General features: G+C 37.9%; 1 protein-coding gene across 1 annotated transcript in view; it reads right to left on the reverse strand.

The window, feature by feature from the left end:
• LOC129776060 (homeobox protein SIX6) overlaps positions 1–20,567 on the reverse strand; it is a 120,114-nt gene extending 99,547 nt beyond the window's left edge. Inside the window, exons 1-3 of the mRNA XM_055781443.1 lie at positions 19,563–20,567; positions 10,104–10,222; positions 4,081–4,330 (exon numbers count right to left, since the gene is read on the reverse strand). Of these exons, the coding sequence (XP_055637418.1) occupies positions 4,081–4,330; positions 10,104–10,222; positions 19,563–19,849 (656 nt within the window). The 5' untranslated portion in view covers positions 19,850–20,567. The remainder of the gene's footprint in view (positions 1–4,080; positions 4,331–10,103; positions 10,223–19,562) is intronic.
• Between the last annotated feature and the right edge of the window lie 2,314 nt (positions 20,568–22,881).

Consider the following 22,881-nt stretch of genomic DNA (forward strand, 5'->3'; position numbering starts at 1 on the left):
TACTGCTGCTCGCTTTTTAACTTTTTTTTCTTCGTTGGTTATGGGGTCGTCTACCTCCCATTTCTAATTCAACATTTTGTTTGCTTGTTTATACTCATCAACAACTCAATTTTGAGTAATATAATTGATTGATAATAGCTACCGAATTACCACAGCTCCCCAACGTGGTGTTCCCGCGATCCAGAATCCCCTCGCGCGCGCTGAGGAAGCTGACGTCTCGCTGGAAATCACGCTAGAGAGGAGCTGAACTCCCATAAAAGTGGGATAGAGTGAAATTAATTGGAAAATCACTCGCTTTTGACCATGATGTCTGTAATCGTCCATGTAACGTGTGGTGTGTGCGTTCGTGCGTCTAGCATTTCCCCTCCATCTCAATGTGCGCGTTTTTTTTTCGCCACAGGCTATCCAGAGTTCACAATGGACTGGATAGGAGGGAGCATTTAACAATCACTCATTTCTACTGCTACGATGTTGATAACGTAAATTTACGATGGATTTCAGGTGATAAGTGATAGAAATCCTGGGGAGAAAGCTTGTTTCCAATAAAGAAAAATATGATTTCGTTTACATTCTGCGATTGATAATACGAGGGTTTCAAACCAATGCTGAGCTTGGAATGATAATTGGAAAAGATCAGCAATAATTTCCGCTGCTCCCGGCTCATCGTTATTATCAACCGGAGTTGATTTTACCATGTTCACATAATCTATGCAAATTAAACGTTTCATGAAGCCACGGATTTCGCCGGGTCGGTACCGATCTTGTTGTCGACGATGACAATGTTCAATTAATTAAATTGCTCTCTGGCTCAGGCTGCGGCACAGAGTCGGATTGCCATTGCAGCAAGGTTCGCTGGAAAACTATGCTGCTGCTGCTGATCTTCCTCAATTGAGCTCAATTAGTTATTTAGAGTTTAATCAGTACGATTTTACGAATTGACAGACCACAACTGGGCGCAGGCCATCATTATATGCTCCGGTCGTCCCGATGTAACCTACAGCGGAATCTTGTCCGATTGTTTGATTTGGCCAGAGATCACTGATCACCATAGAAGAATCCAAGTATTCGTATATGGGAAGGGATGAAACAATTAGATTGTAGGGGTCGCATCCGTCCTGAATTGATTGACCATCACCAGTGATCGTTATGTCTTCGCATGTCCAACGAAATGATGAGAGTTTTGAAGATTTCATTTAATTAACGATCGTACAAAACATTAGCCAAAGTATTTCCAGAGTCAGTAACTCAAACTACAGTTCCTGTTTTAGACTTTCGTCGATTCTTTGATTGCGTGTGATACCATCAGACCCAAATAACATAATTTTAGTCCCATCTGACCAAATTATCATCTATTTAATGTGATCTCGTGCCCATTGCAGCAATTTTTGATTGATTTTCTCTGATAGTCATGGCTTCTTGAGTGCCACTCGACCCTTAAAACTTTGCAAATATACATGCAAGTAGGGGATGTTTTTGTTCCCACCGAGCTATATTTCTCCAACACGGACTTCAATATCAATGTGCCTGGAGGAATCCGCTTTGCAAATACATGCAAGTAGGGGTATTTTTGTTCACACCAAAATTTGTTTTAGGATGGATTTAAAAAAAAGATGCCTGAGGGAAACCGCAATGCAAATATATGCAAACAGCGAATACTTTTGTAATCGCTTGTCTTTGTGCAGACCTGAATATGCTTCCCTAAAACGTACTTCTAAACTGACAAAACTGGGAAATCGACATTTCAGATATTAGAGGTGAATGAACTTCCGCGGTTCAAAAACTACGTAAACATAAGAGATGCTAGAATTTTAGAGGGAAATGTAAAATATAATGATCGTTTGACAATTATTCCGTCTACATATTTTGATAGTCCTAAGCATCGTATCAAACGCAAGAGGACGGACATCGAATTTACTTGTAACGAAGAACATAATCTACCGTTCAAACTTTTTACTTACAAAGCAAATATGTTGAATTGAATTCGAAAATTGTTTCATTCAATCGGTAATTTAATCAATACAATCAAAACATCGGTATTATATTATATTCATATGTATAACCAACCCTTGTTTTTTTCTGAACAGCATTTTCATTTTCATTTTTAAGCAGTGCAAAGAAACATATTTTCAACACATCAAAACGATATTGACGCTAATCATATTAATTCACACCCAGCCTATACTTTATGTATTGGAACAGTAATCAAATAATTGCAGTTACTATTGGAACAAGTGAGTAAAATCAATTTTAGAAAAAAACAAGAAATACATCTTTTTTCTGAATCATTCATCTCACATTTCACTCGAGGCGACTCTGTTTGTCTACTTTTTCATCCAACGTTCGGAAAGTCTTTGAGTGTCAACCAAGATAAAAAATATACTCGAGCTTACAAGAAGCGATTGGGTGCAGGAACTAATCTTAACTATTCTTCCGAAACAGCTAAAAGGCGGTGTAAGCAGGTCAATTCAACCGAATATGACCTCATTAACCTAGCCTGAATCAGGTTTCCGAGCGAAGTGCGACATATCGATCTTCACGATTTGTCAAAACTAACACATTGGTGACTACTTCAAGGGTTTGCTGCCAAACTAGGATAACCTGGACGGTATTCGGATGGCTTGCAAATCAAACTTTAAATCGAGATATGAGAAGGCCACGACCATACTTTTAGGTGGATTAATTCAGAATTACCATTTGAATGACTGTAGTGCTCCCGTGGCCGAGTGGTTAGCGTCATAACTAACATGCCGGGTGTTCGGGTTCGATTCCCGTTCTGGTCGGGGGAATTTTTCGTCAAAGAAATTTCCTCCGACTTGCACTGTGATCACGCGTATTCTAGAGGTTGCCACTCAGAATGCATTCAAGGCGTGTTATTTGGCATAGAAATCTCAACTAAATACTAATAAAAAATGACGCAAGTAATACTACGTTGAGACGGCGAAGTTCCTCTAGGAACGTTAGTGCCATTGAAGAAGAAGAAGAAGAAGAAGATTTGAATGACTGTAAGATAAAAATCAGTGAATTGACATACATTTTTATAAAATTTATATAAAATTTATGGATAATTTTTTTACACACTATAAGTCGAAATTTAAAATTGGTTATAATGACATTATAATGAAATGGTTATGATTTTATAATTTTTTTACATATATTATAGCAACACTTAGGTGGCTATTCTGTCGAAAATCCTATTCAATTTTAACGAGGAAAGAGTCACCCATATCTGGGTGACGAGGCGACGAAAGTGTTAAGTGCGTAGAATACTTAGAATAAACAAACATCATCACTTTTGTGGTTCTGAGCTCTAATGTAGACGTCGCATGAGCTGATTCAGCTTTGCGTAAATTCGTCAATAGATTATCACGTTTTCTGCAAGGGGTGAAAAATTTTAGTCGAAATTCCAGGAAAAATAGTTGAACAAGAGCCAAGACTACGAGTTGCACGTATTCAAAGAACATGAACTAATAATTTTCATTATAATTTAAAATATTTTAACTATCTTTGGTAGCGTTGGTAGATGTCGAAAATGTACTTCCGACATTGCGAATCTTATCTTAAATTATCATATCTTATCATATCTTAAAGATGATGGGTGGATTTTCATTACAAAAATGGCTGTCATTGAAAGAAAACCACACAAAAAAGGGAAAATCATTTGCCACGAAATTACCATTGCTCCACATCTGATCGAATTTTCATTCGAAATGCACTACCATTGTCCTATTTCGAATTGACACAGAAAAGAACCCCAGTATACAATTGTTCACTTTTGGAATGGCGAACACCACAGCTTTACGAGAAAAGGAGATAGACTCGTTTGCACATTTCCTGAATTGTCCACAGACATGAAGAAAAAAAACAGAACCAACGACAGAAAAATCCTCCAGGAAGCGGAGTGTTACTCTTGCCAAACGCGACACGTATAGGTGACCGAAGAAAAAACACGAATCTTTCTGCAAGAATTAGCGATCCAGGGCGAACGATGTGCCGAACGGTGAATCCTCTCACACCGGGTAACGACACAAGATAGTGATATGCATCATGGTAGCAACAACAGAAAAAACGTGAATGACTTACCTATTTTTGGCCGCCGCAGCCCGATCTCGCTGGCGTCTATTTTTAAACCAATTTCCCACCTGTGTCGGTGTAAGGCCGGTGGCCTGCGCCAGCTCTCGCTTCTTGGTCGGGTTGGGGTATGGATCCTGCAGGTACCACTCTCTTAGCAGACTCCGGGTTCGCTCTTTGAAGCAGTGGGTTTTCTGCTCGCCGTCCCAGATTGTCCGGGGCAGCGGAAATTTTTTCCGGACGCGATACTTATCGACCGGGCCTGCACAGTTGACCACGAAAACGGTGTGATGTGGACGACGGCGCAGAAGAAAATTGAAAAAGAGAAAAAAAAATCAGAATAAAGTAACTCGGACAAACATGATTAGGTGGAAAGTGAAATTACATTCTGTGACTTTTTTGCAATCATTTGCCATAGCAGATGTGCCGCAGGAAATCGCAAATCAAATCGTAAGAATAGAGACTAAAGTTCGGAGAGTTTTTTTAGTTACACTGATATTGATATTTAAGACGCAGCAGTACCATATTCTGTCTGGATCAATTTATTGAATTGAGACAACAAATCATCTTCAGTTTGTGGTGATATGAAACCAATATAGGGAAACTTATTGGGATTTTCTGGTTCAAATTTTACGTTCGTTATACAAATGTGTTTCGAAATTGACAACATAGTTATCGAGTTTTGACTTGGTTCAATTTCAGTAAAATAAACATTACATCCTGTTATGTTACATAATTCTAAAATAGGTATGTATTGATTCTCTCAATTATATAATCCTCGCTTTAAACAACAATTATGTATGAATGAAGTTAAAGAAAAAAGTTTTTTCATTCAATTATTCCATTTTCTTTGAATAAATACCAATAACGCCTAAAATACACATTAGCAATATTACAGAGACGCGCACAGTCTGTGAGTAAACGAGTTACAATTTTTCGCACATTTGAAATACTAAAAATAGAGTTTTACTTAAAGAAACCAAAAATCAATTTTTGTTGAAAAAAACAATGATAAAAAATGCTCACTCCAGAACTCGATACGTTTTCGATAAGTTTCCATCGAAAGGCCCCTCGATTGTTTATGTTTTGACGTTTTGCCATGTTTCGGAGCAAGCGAATCGATCTGGCGCATTTGTACAAGTGGTCGCATTTGATTCAGTTGAATAAACGCAGTTGATAACGCAGTGATTTCGAGAGCCATTGAGTCTTTGTGTACCCGAAAATTGGTAGTTCGTGATGTGCAAAATGGTGAATCACACCGGGCTATCGTTAGGAAATACAGTATTAGCAATGCAGCGGTTGGGAAAATTCTTCCGAAACTAAAAGCGCTAGAATCAGCCGTTGATCGTCCTGGCAGAGGCAAAATGCGCAAAACGGATGCGTGAATGTACTCCATGATCATGTGCGAAGTCAAGGAGAATCCAATGGCAACTGTCAGCGAGATCCAGGGTACCCTTCAGCTGTTAGTTTTCGGTCGAACTGTTCGTCGCCGTATCGTAGCACAAGGATTGAATAGCAAAGTTGCCCAAATGCGGCCATCTATCAGCAAGGTGAACAAATCCAAACGGCTTAGGTTTGCAAAAAAAGCATGACAAGCCCCTAGAGTTCAGGAGAACGGTTTTCTAAACGCACGAATCAGAAGTTAAGCTGTTTAACCGAAAGCGACGGTTTTGTATGCGGCACAGATCAGGTGAGGAGCTTCAGGAGCGCCATATCCAAAGAACGGTTAACCCCCTATCCTACGATTTAATTTTCAATCGCATCGAGTAATTGACTACTCTGCTGAACGTCCTAGTGCATTATTCAAATGCACCACGAGTGAGACGTTGTTGAAGGTGAAGGTTTTGAGCATGAAAGAAAGAATATGATGGTCTGGAAGTGTTTTTGTGGGATAGAGTAGGAAGCCTCGTGAAAATCGACGAGAAAATGACGGCAGACTCCTATACCAACATCTTGCGGGAAAATCTGGAGGTTTCGCGGATTAAGACGAGCCTTGAAAAGTATTTCGTACTTCAACACGACAATGACCCAAAGCATACTACCAAGAAGACGTTTTTCTTCTTGTCTTGTCGGATAAAACCACTGGAATGGCCTCCTCAAAGCCCGGATCTCAACGCCATCGATATTTTCAAGCCTTTCTTTACGTCTGGGAAGAGCTGGATCCACAGCACCTAAAGAAACTGATGGAGAGAATGTCGAAACACCTGCAGCAGGTTCTGAAGTCCAAAGAAGGACAAAAAATGCTTTGTTCTTTGATTTGCACTTTTTTATCACTGTTTTTTTCAATACAAATAGTTTTTATTATTTAAGTAAGTGAAACTACAATATTCCAGAAGTGAAACATAAAAAGAATATAAAAAAATCCTAATAAAATCGGTATCAAAAAAGACTACAGCGCGTTTACTTTAACTTTAATCAAATAAATGAGAGGAATTCAAAAAAGATGAGGTGGGCGCTTCATTTTGCTTATCAAATAGAATCTAGTTCCTGGTCCTTTTTAGTGTACTTGAAGATTTCAGATCTCCGCAGCTTTTGTGAAATCCGCATCTTTACGGTGTATTTTTCACCCTTCTTGAGCAAATTTCGAATTATTGTTTCGGATTTGTTTATCATCCTTGCTATTTCACGATTACTCATACACTCATGATGGTCCGTCTGTTTATCAGTTTGTACCGTATTTTGAGTAAAAGTAAAAAAAAATTGACTGTTTTACTATGACTTATTTGAAACCCCATGCCTCACACTATGGTTGCTTCTCATCAGAGATTAGTTAACACATTTATTGGTCTTGTAGAAAGAGATGATGTATCTGCCAGTAAAAATTCTTCAGCATAGAATGGAAGAAGTATTTAGTATTTAGTGTCAAAACAGAGTCTTTTTTCCAAGACAAGTTACATTGTTAACGTAGGACTACGAAATTATTTTATCCAATTCGTTTGCTCACCACTTCGGCTAGAGAAGAGGGTAGAAGGGCCGGTTCCACTCCGTTGTGTCTTGAGATTTCATTTTCACATCGGGGCTTCGTCACCTGATTTTTTGAAAAAAAAACATCTTGTTTTTACAGTCCCCGCTCAGAATTTGTCCCTGATGTTCAAAGCGATTCGAACGTGGTTAACCCCTATGACTACCAAAGAAACCACAATTCTAAGGGACATTATTGGACGATATAGAAGTTAAAAACTCATGAAAATATGGAGCGAGTAAGAGTGTTAATTGAGCAGCCACCGTGATGGTTGATTCAGAAAATTCCTCTACACGGTCTTTTCTTGAGTAATGATGAGGATCGTTATCATTTGAATGGGGTTGCAAACAAGCAGAACTTTCGTTCGCGTGGAAAGTTAAAAAATGCCGACGGAAGGCTCTTTTCGTTGCAAATGGCTAACCGATTGTGTTCAAAAAAGAATTTCTTCGATACTCCGTGGTGAATTTTGTATCGATTGCAAAACCATTGTGTGTGGCAACAGCATGAGAAGAGACAGCTGACTGCTCGCTTGTTGGTGCGAGACTAAGTATTAGAAATCGTGGATGGCGTATTTATGCCCAGGGCTTATTTGCAATATCTCCTCTGTGGACAGTATTCGTACGAACGAACACTGCATTTGCATTTTGGGTGAGCAAGGAAATGCAAGGAGGCTTCATTTCTCAAAACTGTGCAAAATTTTCACAATACTGCGTTGGAGTATATTGAAAAATGGAAAAATGGAAGGCTTGTCAAGGAAAACACAACAGTATTATATTCAAGTTCATTCCTGAATGGTCAGAGCATTGATGACATTAAACTTTAAAGTAAAAATTCCTGTTCATATAAATTATTGGAATTATAATAAATGAGATAAATCGTGCAAATATGTACTGAAATGAAAAAACAAATTTCCAAAATGTGTGGAATCTGTAAAGCTGAACTGATTATATTGGGAAGGGAAGAAATCTCCAAAAGTATCGGTCAAAGTCATTCAGGAAAACCTCTCGGTGGCTCAAGATTCAAATTCACCTAAAAACGTCCGTTTATCAGCAAGAAAAATAAACTGAAACGGTTGGAATTTTCCCGGAAACATGTTGATAAACCCAAAGACTTTAGGTACTTTGGACTGACGAATCGAAATTTTGGGTTTTTCAACAAGAAGCGGCGCGAAAGAGTGTGGCGGAAGGATGATGAAGGATTGCAGGAACGTCATTTGCATGCTACAGTCAAGCACGGAGGAGGCAGTGTAATGATTTGGGGATGCTTTTCCTGGTTTGGTGTTATAAATTTGATTCGAGTATTCACGGAATCATGACAGCAAATGTCTACATTGGCATCTTTAAGAACAACCTGAAGGAATCGCTTCTAAAACCGGCCTACAAAACAGCTTCGTTTTCAAACAGGAGAACGATGCTGAGAAGACCAAAGCCTATTTCCGTTTACGCAAAATAAAACCCCTTGAATGGCCACCACAAAGTCCTGATCTCAACACGATTGAGAACCTGCGGGTCATTCTCGGCAACAAAGTGGTGAAAGATGGTGTCACTAATAAGGACACTTAATTCACGGCTTTCCAAACGTCTTCAACAGGCCATTGAAGCCTCAGAAGGCCACACTAAATATTGATGCTTTTAACTTTTTTGATTTTTTTTTATTTCTCGAACTCGGGCTTTTGTACTTGTGTTCTATTTTTATTTTGCGTGCCATAGAAATAAAATGTTTGGTTTAAGTTTTATGATCTGAATCCAGCTAAATATGAAAGAAATGCAATGAAATTTTTTTTTCATGGTACAAAGACTCATTAAACTGTTATTTTGTCTTTACAAAATTGTTTTTTATTAAAAAAATTAGAAAATCGTTATCTAATGCTGTTTTTAATACAATGTACACAACAATTTGTTTATATCGCTTCAATATCGATTGCTAACAATACCGCACAACTCTAACTGTCATGACATGAAAAAACTAGGGATTACTCAAAGGTTTTGAGTGATTTCAATATTATTTTTGGGGGTGGGCTTTTATTTTTATCAACGCGTATTTGCACACATTAAAGAAGTCATGTAAGAGAGTAAACAAAATCAAACAAAAATTAGGTAGGTAGACTTCGATATAAGGTACATTTCACTTTCAAAATTGTACGTTGTATCGAAGCATAATAAAGTACTCACAAACGTAGTCTATGATACATTATTGTGTTGCTGTTTTAGTAAAGTTAATGAATAACTTCAATCAGAAGACGAAGCCAACCTTTCTCATGATGTTTCCCTTCGTACTGTTGATTAAAGCTTGATTCATTTAGAATCCGGAATCACAAAACCAGCTGTATTTCGGGATTGATTGAAAGTACAAAACTTGTTTCAGCATAAGATGCAGATAATTCATTGTTCTATCAGGAAAAAAATATATTGAAAAATGTTTTCCTTTACATTTTGGAAATGTGTACGTTATATCGAGTGACGTTATATCGAGGGTATGTTATATCGAAGTTTCCCTGTAGTACATATCGAGGTAAAATACGAGGTAAAGTACGTTATATCGAGTGACGTTATATCGAGGGTACTTTATATCGAAGTTTCCCTGTAGTTCACAAACAATTCTAGAAAATTACGGTAGTAGTTTTTGATAAAATTTGATAAATCCAGAAATTGAGAAAAGTTTCTTAATATCCTAGGTAAGCTTATTTTATGCCTATCGCTGCCCGGTATGTGCCCGGTTTTAATCCAGAACTATTCGGTCAGCCTAGTCAACCATGCATATTTGGGCAGAATAGTAACCATTTTTAAAGGTGCTTCAAGCACAGGAAAGCTATTGATAATCACAGCAAGACTGAAATATTATGAAAAAGAATAATGAAGTTATGTCAAGCAATGGTTTATTGCATACCACAAACAATTTCGTTAAATTATTGTACTGTTTTTGCTGCATGAAATGAATCAAGTATTCAAGCATCAAGTGTGTATGTGATCATTGCTTTCGAATAAGCCCAGCGATGGCATTATTACCTACTTTCAACTCATGAAAAACGCACAGCAATCACAAAAAAACATTATTTACTATCGAGAATACATACCCAACGGTCGTCCGCGTAGTTTTTCTGCCTCATGGTAGTGCGCTTCCAGCCACATAGCCTGTAGCTTTCCATGTGACGACTTGGTGAATTTATGGCGCTCCAATATCGAGTACAACTCCCTGCAAACAAACACCAAAAAAAACACAGTCCGATGAAAGGCGACTTGCGAAAAAAAACGATTGAAATATAAAATCAATAAAATCGATATTGGGTTTGTCAGACTCGTTTGGAAATAGTGCATCTTTCTGCAAATATGAGATAAGCCCACCCTGGGGTCCGGTAATCTACATTCAAACGGAGGAAGCAACCGAAAATTTCTTGACCTACTCATCCATCACCTTCACCAGACCAAAAATCGCGAAGGGAGCAAATTATTTTAATGAACTCGTTTTTCTACCCCACATAATCACGCTCACCAATCGTAAACGATCGCTCTTCGGATGATAAAAGTATAATCATCTGCCAATTGTATAATCAGCGCCCAGTCAGTGAAACCAGATGAATCGAACAGTTTGTCTAAGGTACGTACGTACGCACGTAAGCTCATCTCGAAGAGGGCTCGAAAAAAGCCCCCAACTCGTTACTACCCCAGGCTCATGTTTAACCAGCTATAAACTACAATTATTCATAGTTTTTCCCATGTTTACTGCATTTTCCTGCTGCCGGAGTTGCCGGATTACTCGCTGTATCGTTGCTGCGCTAATTAAATTATTTATCGAAAATTAAAAAGAGAAAATTCAAAAATAATTCCCCATGAGCGCTCCATGATAGATCATTATTACTAATTTTGCCGTGTATTCTCCGGCCGTTCGAGCGGGGAGAGAGAAAAAGGTAGCAAACTACGCAAAACTAGCGAATGTTTACGGCGCAAATCACACACGACGGCATAAGACCCTCATCATTAGAGGTGGCCCGTTCATAACGCCATTTGAACTTTGAATGTTTGAAATCGTTTGGGTTTTATTTCCTAGAGAGACTATTTTTGGTCACAGAAGTGGTTTCGCGCAGATCTTAGATCTCATACAATGCAGAAGCATCCCAAGATGGAAACATTAAACGTCCTTTGGAGCACACATGTCCCTAAATTTTTAGCCGTTTCTCGCAATGATAGCTTCTCGGAATACCATCTACGATTCATGCTCTGACAGTTTTAAATGTACACTCTGCAACGGATTTTTATTTTGTGAAGTTTCAACCTTGAATAATTGAAAAAACAAGTGTCTCCACAGATCAATTTGCACCATTGAAATACGAACTTGCAATCGAGAGAACTAGAGATGCCAATCTCACCGAATTCAACTCGAAAAATGATTATTTTTAATATCTTCAGAGAGAGATTTTGATCGTCAAAAAACCAGAACAAACCGCAATTTTGCAAATCTGTAATCCATTCGACTTAATTTCAATCGAGTTGTGCAAATGTGGCAACACCTAGTCAAGCAGTTCGATATTGACGACTTTATTCGTTGGAATGCAACAATGAAACGAAAACGGTAACTCTTTTTAGGGTGGAATAAACTGGCTTTTGAAATAAAAATTAACTTTTCCGTATCGGATATGTGTTCTATGTAACACATTTTCTGCAAATTTTGAAAAATCTTGCACGAAAACTGTGTCTGGTAATAATTTTATGTTGTTGATGAAGTTTTAGTAGAAATGCTAGGAAATTTAGAGGAAAATTGTTAAGTAAGGATCAGAACTACATGTTCAAAGTATTGAAATAACATCAAGTAATAATTTTCATTCAAATTTCAACAATTTACAGCTGCCTTCGGATCTACTAATCTGAGAGAGAATAGATTGCTTCACAAATACGGATGAATTATTTTGATGCTTGATTTGCGTCAGGGCGTCAGGGATGCCACATTTGCACTTGACGGATTCCGGATTCCGGAATGAAAATAAACTGTCGAACTGCCTCGATTAGGATAATGTTTCAATAGTTCAGCGACGAAGATAATCCAAAAATTCGGGAGCCTTATCTGTGAACATTTAATCGGACAACGCAACATAGTTCCCTTCGAGGGCAATACACTTGGTATAGCGAGTTTCCAACATTTCGATTACCTTTCTGTAGTACGAAAAATCTAAGTCTTCGAAATATGCCTCAGTTTCTGCGATGACTTCCTCATTCGATGTGAATCTCTTACCCTGGAGCCTGGAACCCGCTTGAGGTTCGGGAACATATGGCTGGGGGCCAAGTCTGAAGAATATGGTGGGTGAGCAACCAATTGGAATCGTAAATGGTCGAACTTGTACATCGCTCCTAAAGACGTATGCGACAGTACGTTGTCGTGATGGTACAGAACTTTTTTCTTCGCCATAAAGGGGCGTTTTTTCTTCATTTCGTCGTTCAGTTTTCCAATAACGCTGCATAATACTCTCCGGTAATTGTTTTTTCCTTCTGCAGGTAACCGAGATTATGCCATGCACATCCCATAAAACGGAGCCTAAAACCTTCCCGGCCGACCGTTGGTCTTTTGTCCGCTTTGGTCAGCTTTCGTGGCTTTTCAGCCACTCTGTGGACAGCCTATTGGACTCAGGAGTGTGGTAATGGATCCACGTTTCATCCATTATCACAAAACATCAAAAGAGGTCCACACGATTACGCTTCAACAACGCAAAACCGGCTGTTGAATCATCAACGCACCGCTGTTTTTGGTCGACACTCAGCAAACGCGGCACCCATCCCGCGGATAGCGTTTCCATGTCCAAAATGTCGTGCAAAATGTGTTCCACTCGTTCTTTTGAAATGCCTACGGCCTCAGCTAGCTCGCGTAACTTCACTTTACGATCGTTCAAAACGAATCGATGCACTTGTTTTACGATTTCTGGAGTCGTAGTCTCTTTCGGTCTTCCAGAGCGAGGTGCATCTGCGGTGCTTGTACGGTCCAATTTAAATTCACTAAACCATCGATAAACTATTGTTCTTGAAGGAGCAAAAGTGGAATAACATTTCGTTAACCACTGCGTTGATTGTTCAGGAGATTTTCCCATCAAAAAACAATTTTTGATCAAAATACGATATTCTCTTTTTCCATTTTCTATACAAATGCTCAGGTAGTTACACTTAAACAACTTTAGTTTGTGAACAAATAAACGAAATGTCATGAAACTTCACAAATAAGCTAATGGCCTTATTGGCCTTATCACTCTGATGATAATGTATGAATAATTTATATCGAGGATAAGCGACATCATTTTTATAGAATAATGTAATAAAGTGGTCAACGCAAAGAAAAATTCATGGTTTTATCATAAATTTCAATACACAATACTTTCCATAATGATACAACCACTGCTTTCGTGTTACATCATAAAAAGACCCGAACCAGATGTGTTTGTTGATACATGATGTTAATGAGGATAAGAGAATAAATATTCCTATTCAATAAAATGCAACCTTTAAGGTTGTTTGTAACAAATTCCATTATCATTCATTATACAGTACTTTGAGAACATAGGTGTCATGTAAACTGTATATCCATATCAATATGAAACCTTTGTAGGTGTTTTTTTTTTTCTATGGTGTGAAAAGGTTTAGCTTAGACGGCTATTATTAATGGTTATTGGCGATGTTTGCGTAGGTAAACACAAATATTAGCTGAAAGAAATTCTGGAGGCATTGTTATGACTGCATAAACGTCATTGAAACCAGTTATCCGCAGAAGACGCAAAGTTGTTCTTATATTCCAGCAGAGCAACGCAAGAATTCAGGACAACGCAGAGTCGGCTCAGATTATAATCCAATGGAAAACCTCTGGGGAATAGTGAGTCGACAGATTTACGTTGACAATCGTTAACTTTCAACAGTCCAGGAGCTGTAATCCTTCGAGCATGGGAAGAAATCGAGCAGGTAACACTGCATCGAGAAATCAAGCAGGAGGCTCACCCAAAGTATGCAGAAACGTACCTCTCATACGATCAACCACTCTGCTAACGTAAATTATCTATATTTTTTTTAATGAGCGTTTGAGATTCGCTATTGCGAAATGTTTTCGCTAAAGGCATTCACAATAAATTACCAAAACATCCGATTTAGTCCTCTGAAATCAGAAACTGCCGTCTTCTAGTGACAGCTTCTTATTTATGATTGTTTTACAACAATCAAATTTCTCTATCAGAAAAATCCAAAAGAAAATTAGTCGAAATTCTTGAATCCGCATATTTTTAGAAATACGCTTGAGACGAAGTCAAACATTAACAAGATGTACAACGAAAACCAGTTGTACAAGATTGGTGGAACGAAATCACTCGCAAATGTGAGTTCAAGTATATCTCAATCTTCCTAGATTTCGATATAATAAAGTAATTCAAAACAATGTATACCCCAATAGATATTTGGGAAACTATTTACCTTCACGCAGCAATAGTCGCATAGCTTAAATATCACTTACATCGTTCCGTCGATGTAAATCTAAACAACAATTTTAATATCTGGTTACACCCATCTAGAATGTCTTGTTTCAACTATATGATGTGTGCAGAGCCTACTGAGAAACAACGCGAGTTCCATCTTTTTTCGCGTTTTTGCAAGTTCTTTTCAACACAACTTCACAACTTTTCAAACTCTAAAAAGGATTTACATTCTGTCAAATATATACCACGAATTTTCAATTTTAAATCTTCCCTCTGAACATTTATCAATTTTTTTAAAGTGGGCCCTGGGTCATGCGGATAGATTCAAATTGGTTGTCAAAAGGAATCCAATAGAAATGTCAAAAGAGATCCAATAATCAGGAGCGGAAAAAAACTTTTACCTTTCTTTTAATAATACACTACATACAGAAGTATTTGGTATGATTGCTCGCTGTGGTGGCTGAGAACAGACACACTAGCAAAGGGTTAAATGCAAACATAGTCTATATAAATAAAAATGGAAAGTCAAATGTGTTGCTAAGTGCAAAACCCGAAGAAGGAATGGCCAGATTTGAGCCGTCTTTATTTTGTTGTATTCGTCTCTGCCCATAGATCAATAAAGTGGAGAGAGAAATCGGAAAATTTTAGTAAAACTCTGAAGGAAGGTCGGGAAATTCGAAAAATTGAAAAAAAATTGTTCCACAATGACATTGTTGTCAATAATTAGATTTCGCGTTTGCGGAATTAAACTTCGTGTTCTGTTAGTGTGATGCGAAAATGATTCTGGAAAATGGTGGAAAAAGGTGGAAAATAAAAATAATAGATGGAAATTCACTTATCCGTATCAAACATGTATTCCATGTAACGGAGAAAGATGTTATTTGGAAATGAATCAAGAATCTTGAGCGTAAATTGTGTCTGAAAATAATGTTATATTATAATGGCGAGTTTTGGTAGAAGTGATAGGGAATTTATAGTAAATGGAAATTGTAAAGATCAATCAATGGAGAGTTCTGCGATTGAACCCACGAAAGTTCGCTCGGTAAGATAACGTTTATGTTCATATCAAAATCATAACAATAAAAAATTTGAGCGGGATGATGTTCGGCGGGTCAGCTAGTTGAAATAATAAAAAAGAACGAACCATATTTTTTCACCAATTAATGCTGGCGTTCAAAATCATAAGGAGCCAACTGACATTTTGGGAGTTGCTGAAATTAATACTGAAATTGAGATCTAAACTTCTCTAAACATAATTTCAATTCAAATTTATTTCTCGCCAAATGTTAGGTTTTTATGATTCTGAACGCATATAATGATATTATTTCAACTTTTTTCCTTCATGAAAGCAACTCAAAATACAAATTACACAAATTGCAACTTTTTTTCATTCGAGTTCATTCAAGAGGCGTTTTCAGGATCGGATCAAGATCAATGCATCATATTTCGGCTGTCGTGCTTTGGTTTTCTCATTTTTTAAAGTTTTTCCGTCTTTAATTTGTGCTGTATTAACGATTGAAAAAAATGCTTTAAATCATGGTGTAACCTATAAGTGTATAACTATTAAAACTGGCAAAGAATTCAAATATTTCGATTAAAATTTTTCTGAAAAAGTCTCTCAGCTACATGTAGCAGAAACCTAATGAACAAATCCCGAGTCATGAAAACGTTTGTTCTTTTTAACACGTTCGACGATACGTTTTTTTCAAGCAAAATGTGAATTTGATTGACTCCGCATGACCTAGGTTGGTACTACTGTCAGTGATCTTAATTTCAATTTTGAGCGCGATCTGTCATTTAGTTTGTTCATAGCGTCATTAACACTAAACCTACAGATATGTTATGTATACCACAGCGGGTCAAATTATCCATTTTTAAAATGTTATATATGTTACTAAATATTGCGAAAAATATATTGTTCAGCAAAATTTGGTAAGGAGTAAATATTAAAAAATAAACTGATGTATATTTTAAGAAGTGGAGTAAAAGCAAATAACGATGCGGTAATGTTATTTATGAAGCAATTCTGACAAAATTTTAAAAGAAGTTATTTGATCCCGCCGTGGTAGGTGCAGCGGTGAGAACAAGTTAATTTTTTGGATAATACATTGTGTGAAATTTTATGCTGCAAACAATATTTCTTGTGCTGAAATGTTGGAAATGTTTCAGAATAAATTTGGTGACTCAACTATGTCGAAAACACGGGTGTATGAATGATATAAGGCATTCAAAGATGGCCGAGATGAACGATTTGCCACGTCAAGGACGACCATCCACCTTTTCAACTGATGATAACATCAACAAAATAAAAGGAATGATGCCAGGAAATTGTCATTGAAGTTTGAGAGGAGAGCTAGTCTGTGAATTGATATTTTTTCAAAAATCCGTTCGTCATATTTTGATTGATGTTTTGGGCATGAGAAAACGCATCCATGCTTCCAAACGATTTACAGTAGAATCCCGATTATCCGCTGATGCTAGTTTCATACTAATTATATAAACCTTTCCGAAATTTGTCAGTGAGTGGTAGACTCTTGCATGGCTTTCACATTATTTGACCGCTGGTATGCACGACCTTACAGACGGATATTTTAACCCTTTCGCTACGAGCGTCGTCTATAGACGACATTCGTGCGATGAACTGTGTGTACGAGCGTCGTCTTTAGACGACATGAGAGTGATACTGCACATAGATCACACCAGCGCGATATGCATACTTTTCGGCGCAGTGCTCCGTACAGCGGTAGCACTCCGGCGGAGCACTCTGCCGTATTGAAAGGGTTAATGATTTCTGTATTGATAAAACATAGTTTTCATGCTGAAATATCTTTTTTCCCAATTTCACCTCATTTCTAGTCCTTTATTGCGTTTTTTTTTTCCAAAATATATATTTTATTAAGGCTCATATGGCGTCAGCCTAACGGGGCCGGGAGTTCAATATTTTGACAATATTTGCTTAGACTATGTTAGTAATATGTAACCGATTACTCGCGGTTGACTCGAGGTTAGTAATACAAGTGTTCTCATAATTGGTATGTCGCAGTCTTCGATGCTCTGTACGTGTGCCAGACACGGGATACTTCCAATTGGGATGCAGCTGACCATTAATCAGCAACGCCCCCCTACTTTATTGCGTTATCCGCGATTTTTGTTATCCGAAGGGACCTTACCATACTATTTCGTGGATAATCGGGGTACTACTATAATAACAATGTTCAGCGATGTTTACATACGGTAAATTGACACGAATGGTTTGGTACAAACCAAAGTGAATTAAAAATTCTACTTTAATTTCACCAGAAAAGGAATATTGCATTCACATTCGATGATCAGATGATAAATACTTGGAAAACAACGAATTGAATACAAATATCCTCAAAATGAGCTGTTTTTGTAATAGAAACGCTGGGAAGTAACCAATTATGGGTAGACCGGGTCAAACTTGTTTACACCCTGTATTATATCATAACAGAACCACAAAATCCACGAACATAACCCAACAAATGTATGTAAGAAGAAGTTAGCACATATTGATGATAAGTCTATTAGGTACACAGATCATTACCTCCTGACATAACTTAAATGGACAGTGCTAGCGTTTTCTAAAATATAAAATGCAAAGCAATGATAAAAATAAAAGAATGAACAAGGTTTTTAACTAATCTTTCTCTTATATATCTTTCTTTTTATTTCCTACCTAAGAAGCAGTTTGTTTTTTTCTCAAACTCTCGAAGCTAATTCATTATTCCTACAGCGTTTGAAACCTAATGATCCCAAATTTGACTTTTAGCTACATTATAAGGGTCACCTCACAAAGTTTTGAGGTAAGCGATAACTTATTACAATTTGCTATGACGGAAGTATAGTGACAATATCTTTGATTATAAAGCATTATAAAGCAATTCAAACTCTCTATCAAACTAGCAAACCCGATGGCAGTTTCAAATTGGCACAATTTGAATGAAAATTATTGTTTAATGTTATTTCAAAACTTAAAACTTGTAGTCCTAACCCTTACCCAACCATATTTCTATGAATTTTCTAAAATCATAATATAAGCCGACCCAATTATCGTGCAATATTTTTTCACGCTTGACAGACAATGTGTTATTCCATTAACACTAGAACTACCAACCAAGCTCAAAATAACAGGTTGTATCATTTGTTCACAAGAATCATATCACACTATCAAATAAAATAAGAAACAACAATCAATATCACACTGGTCAAAATAATCGGTTTGGTAGAAAAAGGTGCATAAAAACTGTCGGTAGTTCTGGTGTTAAATAGAATACATATTTGATACAGAAAATTGATTCTCGTTTCACAACAAATGCACACTAAGCTCAATGCTGTCAACGCGAAAACATCAAATTTATAAATCTATATGTATCTTTGATTGAGCAATTCCTGCAATTACATTCAATCTATTCAATATTGTACGGATGTTTAACCGTCATAAAGATCATGGCAACTCGAGCTCTCACATTTCGCTTCAAATAAAAAATATCGTATATGCCAAAAATATCAAATTGATGTATAATACGCAATATAGTCCTGATTCAGCCTTCAATGACTTCATTTTATTCCGCACATCAAGAATAAAATGCATAGTCAACATTTTCCATCCTCTTAAAAATGGTTAATTCCATCAAAATACATGTTTCGGAGATCCTTCTTTCAGAGTTGCACAATTACTTCAAGCAGTGTTGTATTGATCTTCATGGTCGTGTTTTGGTCACGTTATAATACTGTTGAAATATGAGCGTACATCATAACAGTTTCTCAAATTCTCAATGCAGTACACATATATAACAACTGATTAGAAATGACTAAATCGGGAATGTAACTATTAGAATCGATTGATCGATTGTTTTTTCGACTATACAGGCTTCAAACAACAATGCCGTTCGCTTGATGAGCAACCATTTGGCAACGAAGACCCCCAATGGAATTCACTGAAGAAGTATTCAAAATTTTGTAAACAGCTTCCACCGTATTTGAACGTTTCCCAGAAACAGATGGCACTCAACTTTCACGCGTAACCGCACAAACTTTTGAAGACACTTTAACCAGTTTTGAAGAACGCCAAAAACCCACCTGAAGTGTCCCGTGTGATACGCAACTATGGCTCGAGCCCGCAGCACGGCTTCGGAGCGGTCCAGCTCCGAAACGTTCGGATGAGCCACCGGCAGACTCCATAGGAACCGAGCCAGCCGCTCGATGTCACCGGATTCCTCCAGCGTCTCGCAAACGGTCGCGACCTGGGATGCGGTAAAGTTCAGTGTCGGTAAGGCAAACAGCGGACTCGGCGCTAGAATCGGATGTGGTTGGACTGGTGCTTGCGGAGGATTTCCGGATCCTCCCGTCGGTGGCCCAACGGCCATTGATGGTTGTCTAACCACCGCCAGATTGTTTGTATTTGGTGCAATTTTGGACCAATGGTGTGGCACTACTTTCTTCACTGTAATAAGCTGCACGGCACAGATTCGATTCAAAGTAACCTTAAACACAGCACTGAACAGAACGCTCCATATTTTCGCGCGATGCCACTGGCCCCTTCAACCTTCAGTATCTCCTCGCGCTAGTCGGGGCGGGGTTCAAATGTAATGTTAATCCAAATTAAATGGTCACTTTTGTCACTGCTGCACGCTCTGAACACTATACATTTGTTTCTCGTTTTGTTTCCCAACTTTGATAACTACAATATTTACGAAACACTTCGAAACACCACTCCCTAAGAAGTTTGCATTGATTGCAACTTTATTGCAACCGGAACGGGCCACAATTGCGGTCAAACGCGCGCGCTATCTTGATGTGACACTGCGAACCACGACGGCGTAAATTCATCACTCCCAAATGCGACGGACGCTGCGTTTCAAAATCACTCACGGAAAAGAACAAACGATCTCGAGAGTATAACGCACCCACAAACGCGTCTTCGTTTTCACTGGCAACAGTTGTACAAACTACTGAGAAAAAAAACTCCGTATTCCTCGCGCGAAAGCTCTAATAGCGCATATTTATTTTGACACCTCTCAGCAGCAGCGTGTATCATCTATCGCGTATGGATTTTGTAAAGCTACTGATATCTTATTTGATTTTCAATACATAATCCCTCTCGTTACAAAGAGCAAGGCGCGTTTGCTGGTCGTTTCTGATTAGCTAAGAGAACACCAATCAACGTAAAAAAGGGGCGTTGATCTTTTTTACGATTTTTATTTCCAATGGCATGCGCATCGTTCTGTCACTACTACACACGACCGCGAGGCGTGTAAAGAAACACCAATACACTGTCGCAGCGCTGACAGTGTGAGTATTGCTCGCGCTTGAAAAGACGGCGTAGTTTGTAAGAAAGGCGCAGTGTGTATTGATGTGTGTGTGTACCAACTGATTGTTGCTGGTACACAAAGTAAAAGTATCATGCTCACTGCTGCCTTGGTTATGTATTTTGTGCTCTTTGTTCGCACTGATCTCTTTCTGTATATAAGTTTTCCTCCTGCTGTTCAACATTATACGAAGGAAAATAATATGAATACATATGAAACAGATAATTTTCTCCTTTCTCTAACCTTTTGCAACAAAAATGTGTATAATTTCTATTTGTAGCGTATATATTTCAACTGTAGAAGAATTCTGCTATTGAGAAGCTATATGAGAAGCCAGAGATACTCGGCTGTATCCGTATACACACGCAAGCAGCGCGAACATTGGGTGTGTGGATGTTATGAATGCGATGAAAAGGGGAACTATACGGTGCTGCCCCTCGGATCGGTGGAGTTTCTACTGCCCCCTTGCAGTGCAGTGTAGTGTGATAGTGAAACCCCAGAGATGGCTGGCTGGGTTTGGAACCCCTACTCCAAAAACTCGCGCGCGCAACACCCACCTTCTATTCGCTATTCTGCTGTGTTACTGTTACTCGGTGGGATGAGACTTATACCCCGTATGCATGCACACATTATTAGGTGAACGCTGGAATAAGCCATTATTCTGAGCACATGTGCTGGCCATTTGGACTGGGTTGAGCCTTCCTCCAGTTCACCGAATCGTGACCACACCACAAGGATTCAATTACATGTTTCACGTATCGAAAACACATCTATTTGCCAGGATGTCGATGTTTACCTGTTTCATCTTCAATTCCGTGTAGTATTTTATCGATCTGCCGTCGGAAGAGAGTGGAATTGTTGTCGAAAGTTTGTGTCACATGACTAAAATGAAGTACAATCGTCATTCAAACGAGTATTCTAGGGATCATATGCCCTTTCATTTATCCATTGAAATTTTAGCTGTTATTTAACCTTGATGTTTGAAACATCAAGTATTGATGAAGACTCAACAATCTTCACAAGACTTTAAATCATTCCGAGAAGGTTCCTGACACAGTTGCGTTATATTTATTTGAGCTATGTTGCTCGTCGCTTTAATATAGCAGACTGAAAAAAACATATTTGACGAATCAAGTTGATGAACAATGTTTATCGCATAGCAGAATCCACGAATAGTAAACACCACGGTTGAAGAGGACCATCATTCAGCTCGAATGCACCAAACATTTCCATTCGCAGTATATTGATAGCAGTCAATACGATTATCTGCTGGAATTATTCAATTTGTCAAAACGTGGCAGGTGAATTGTACCTATTTTGTGGACAGTACATGGCGCTTCTACGACTGTATTTTCCAGAGTGGTTTAAAATCGTCTGTTTCATTTCTGGATTACATCTTTTTAAAGGCTTATGACTATATTGAGCAATTCTATGCCAAATTAACTGACCGCTGTCCAGATTTGGTTTTTTAAAACTTTGTACATAAAGTGACAACTACCCAAAATTACAATATTCATCATCATATGACTTATTTTAGTTGTGACTTCTTGATTGTTTTTACGTATCCACAATCAACTGCTTTTTTTACAGCTCGGAAGCTAGTCGTCTGATTAACATATTATAATCAACCTATTTGTTGAGATTGAGAAAATATTTACGAAAAATTAAAAAAAAACACTATTCAAAAATTTGAATTGAACCTTCCATTTATGTTTAATTTCATTAGAATACTGAGTTAAATTCCTAACATTTGACTCACGAAAATATTACCCTGTTACGATCGTTGGACATGGGTATCGTACTGGTCGGAATTCGAATTCCAATTTCCAATGAAAGAGCAGTGACACAGTGATCTGTGACTAGGGTGTTAAAACGTACCGTTTTAAACGGGACAGTACCGTCTTTTCGACCCTTTTTGATTATCCCGTCTTTTCATCAAGTTGTACTTTGAGTATAAAGAAAAATATTTATTCTTTGTCATTATCTTCAATAAGACACTGACGTTCTACGCATAGTTGTCCCATTTTACTTTTTGACAATTTTCACTTTTCGTCCTAAAACGATATTTTTATCCATAATCTTCCGGAAAA

Source organism: Toxorhynchites rutilus, chromosome 3, assembly GCF_029784135.1.
Source record: "Toxorhynchites rutilus septentrionalis strain SRP chromosome 3, ASM2978413v1, whole genome shotgun sequence".
Lineage (NCBI taxonomy): Eukaryota > Metazoa > Arthropoda > Insecta > Diptera > Culicidae > Toxorhynchites > Toxorhynchites rutilus.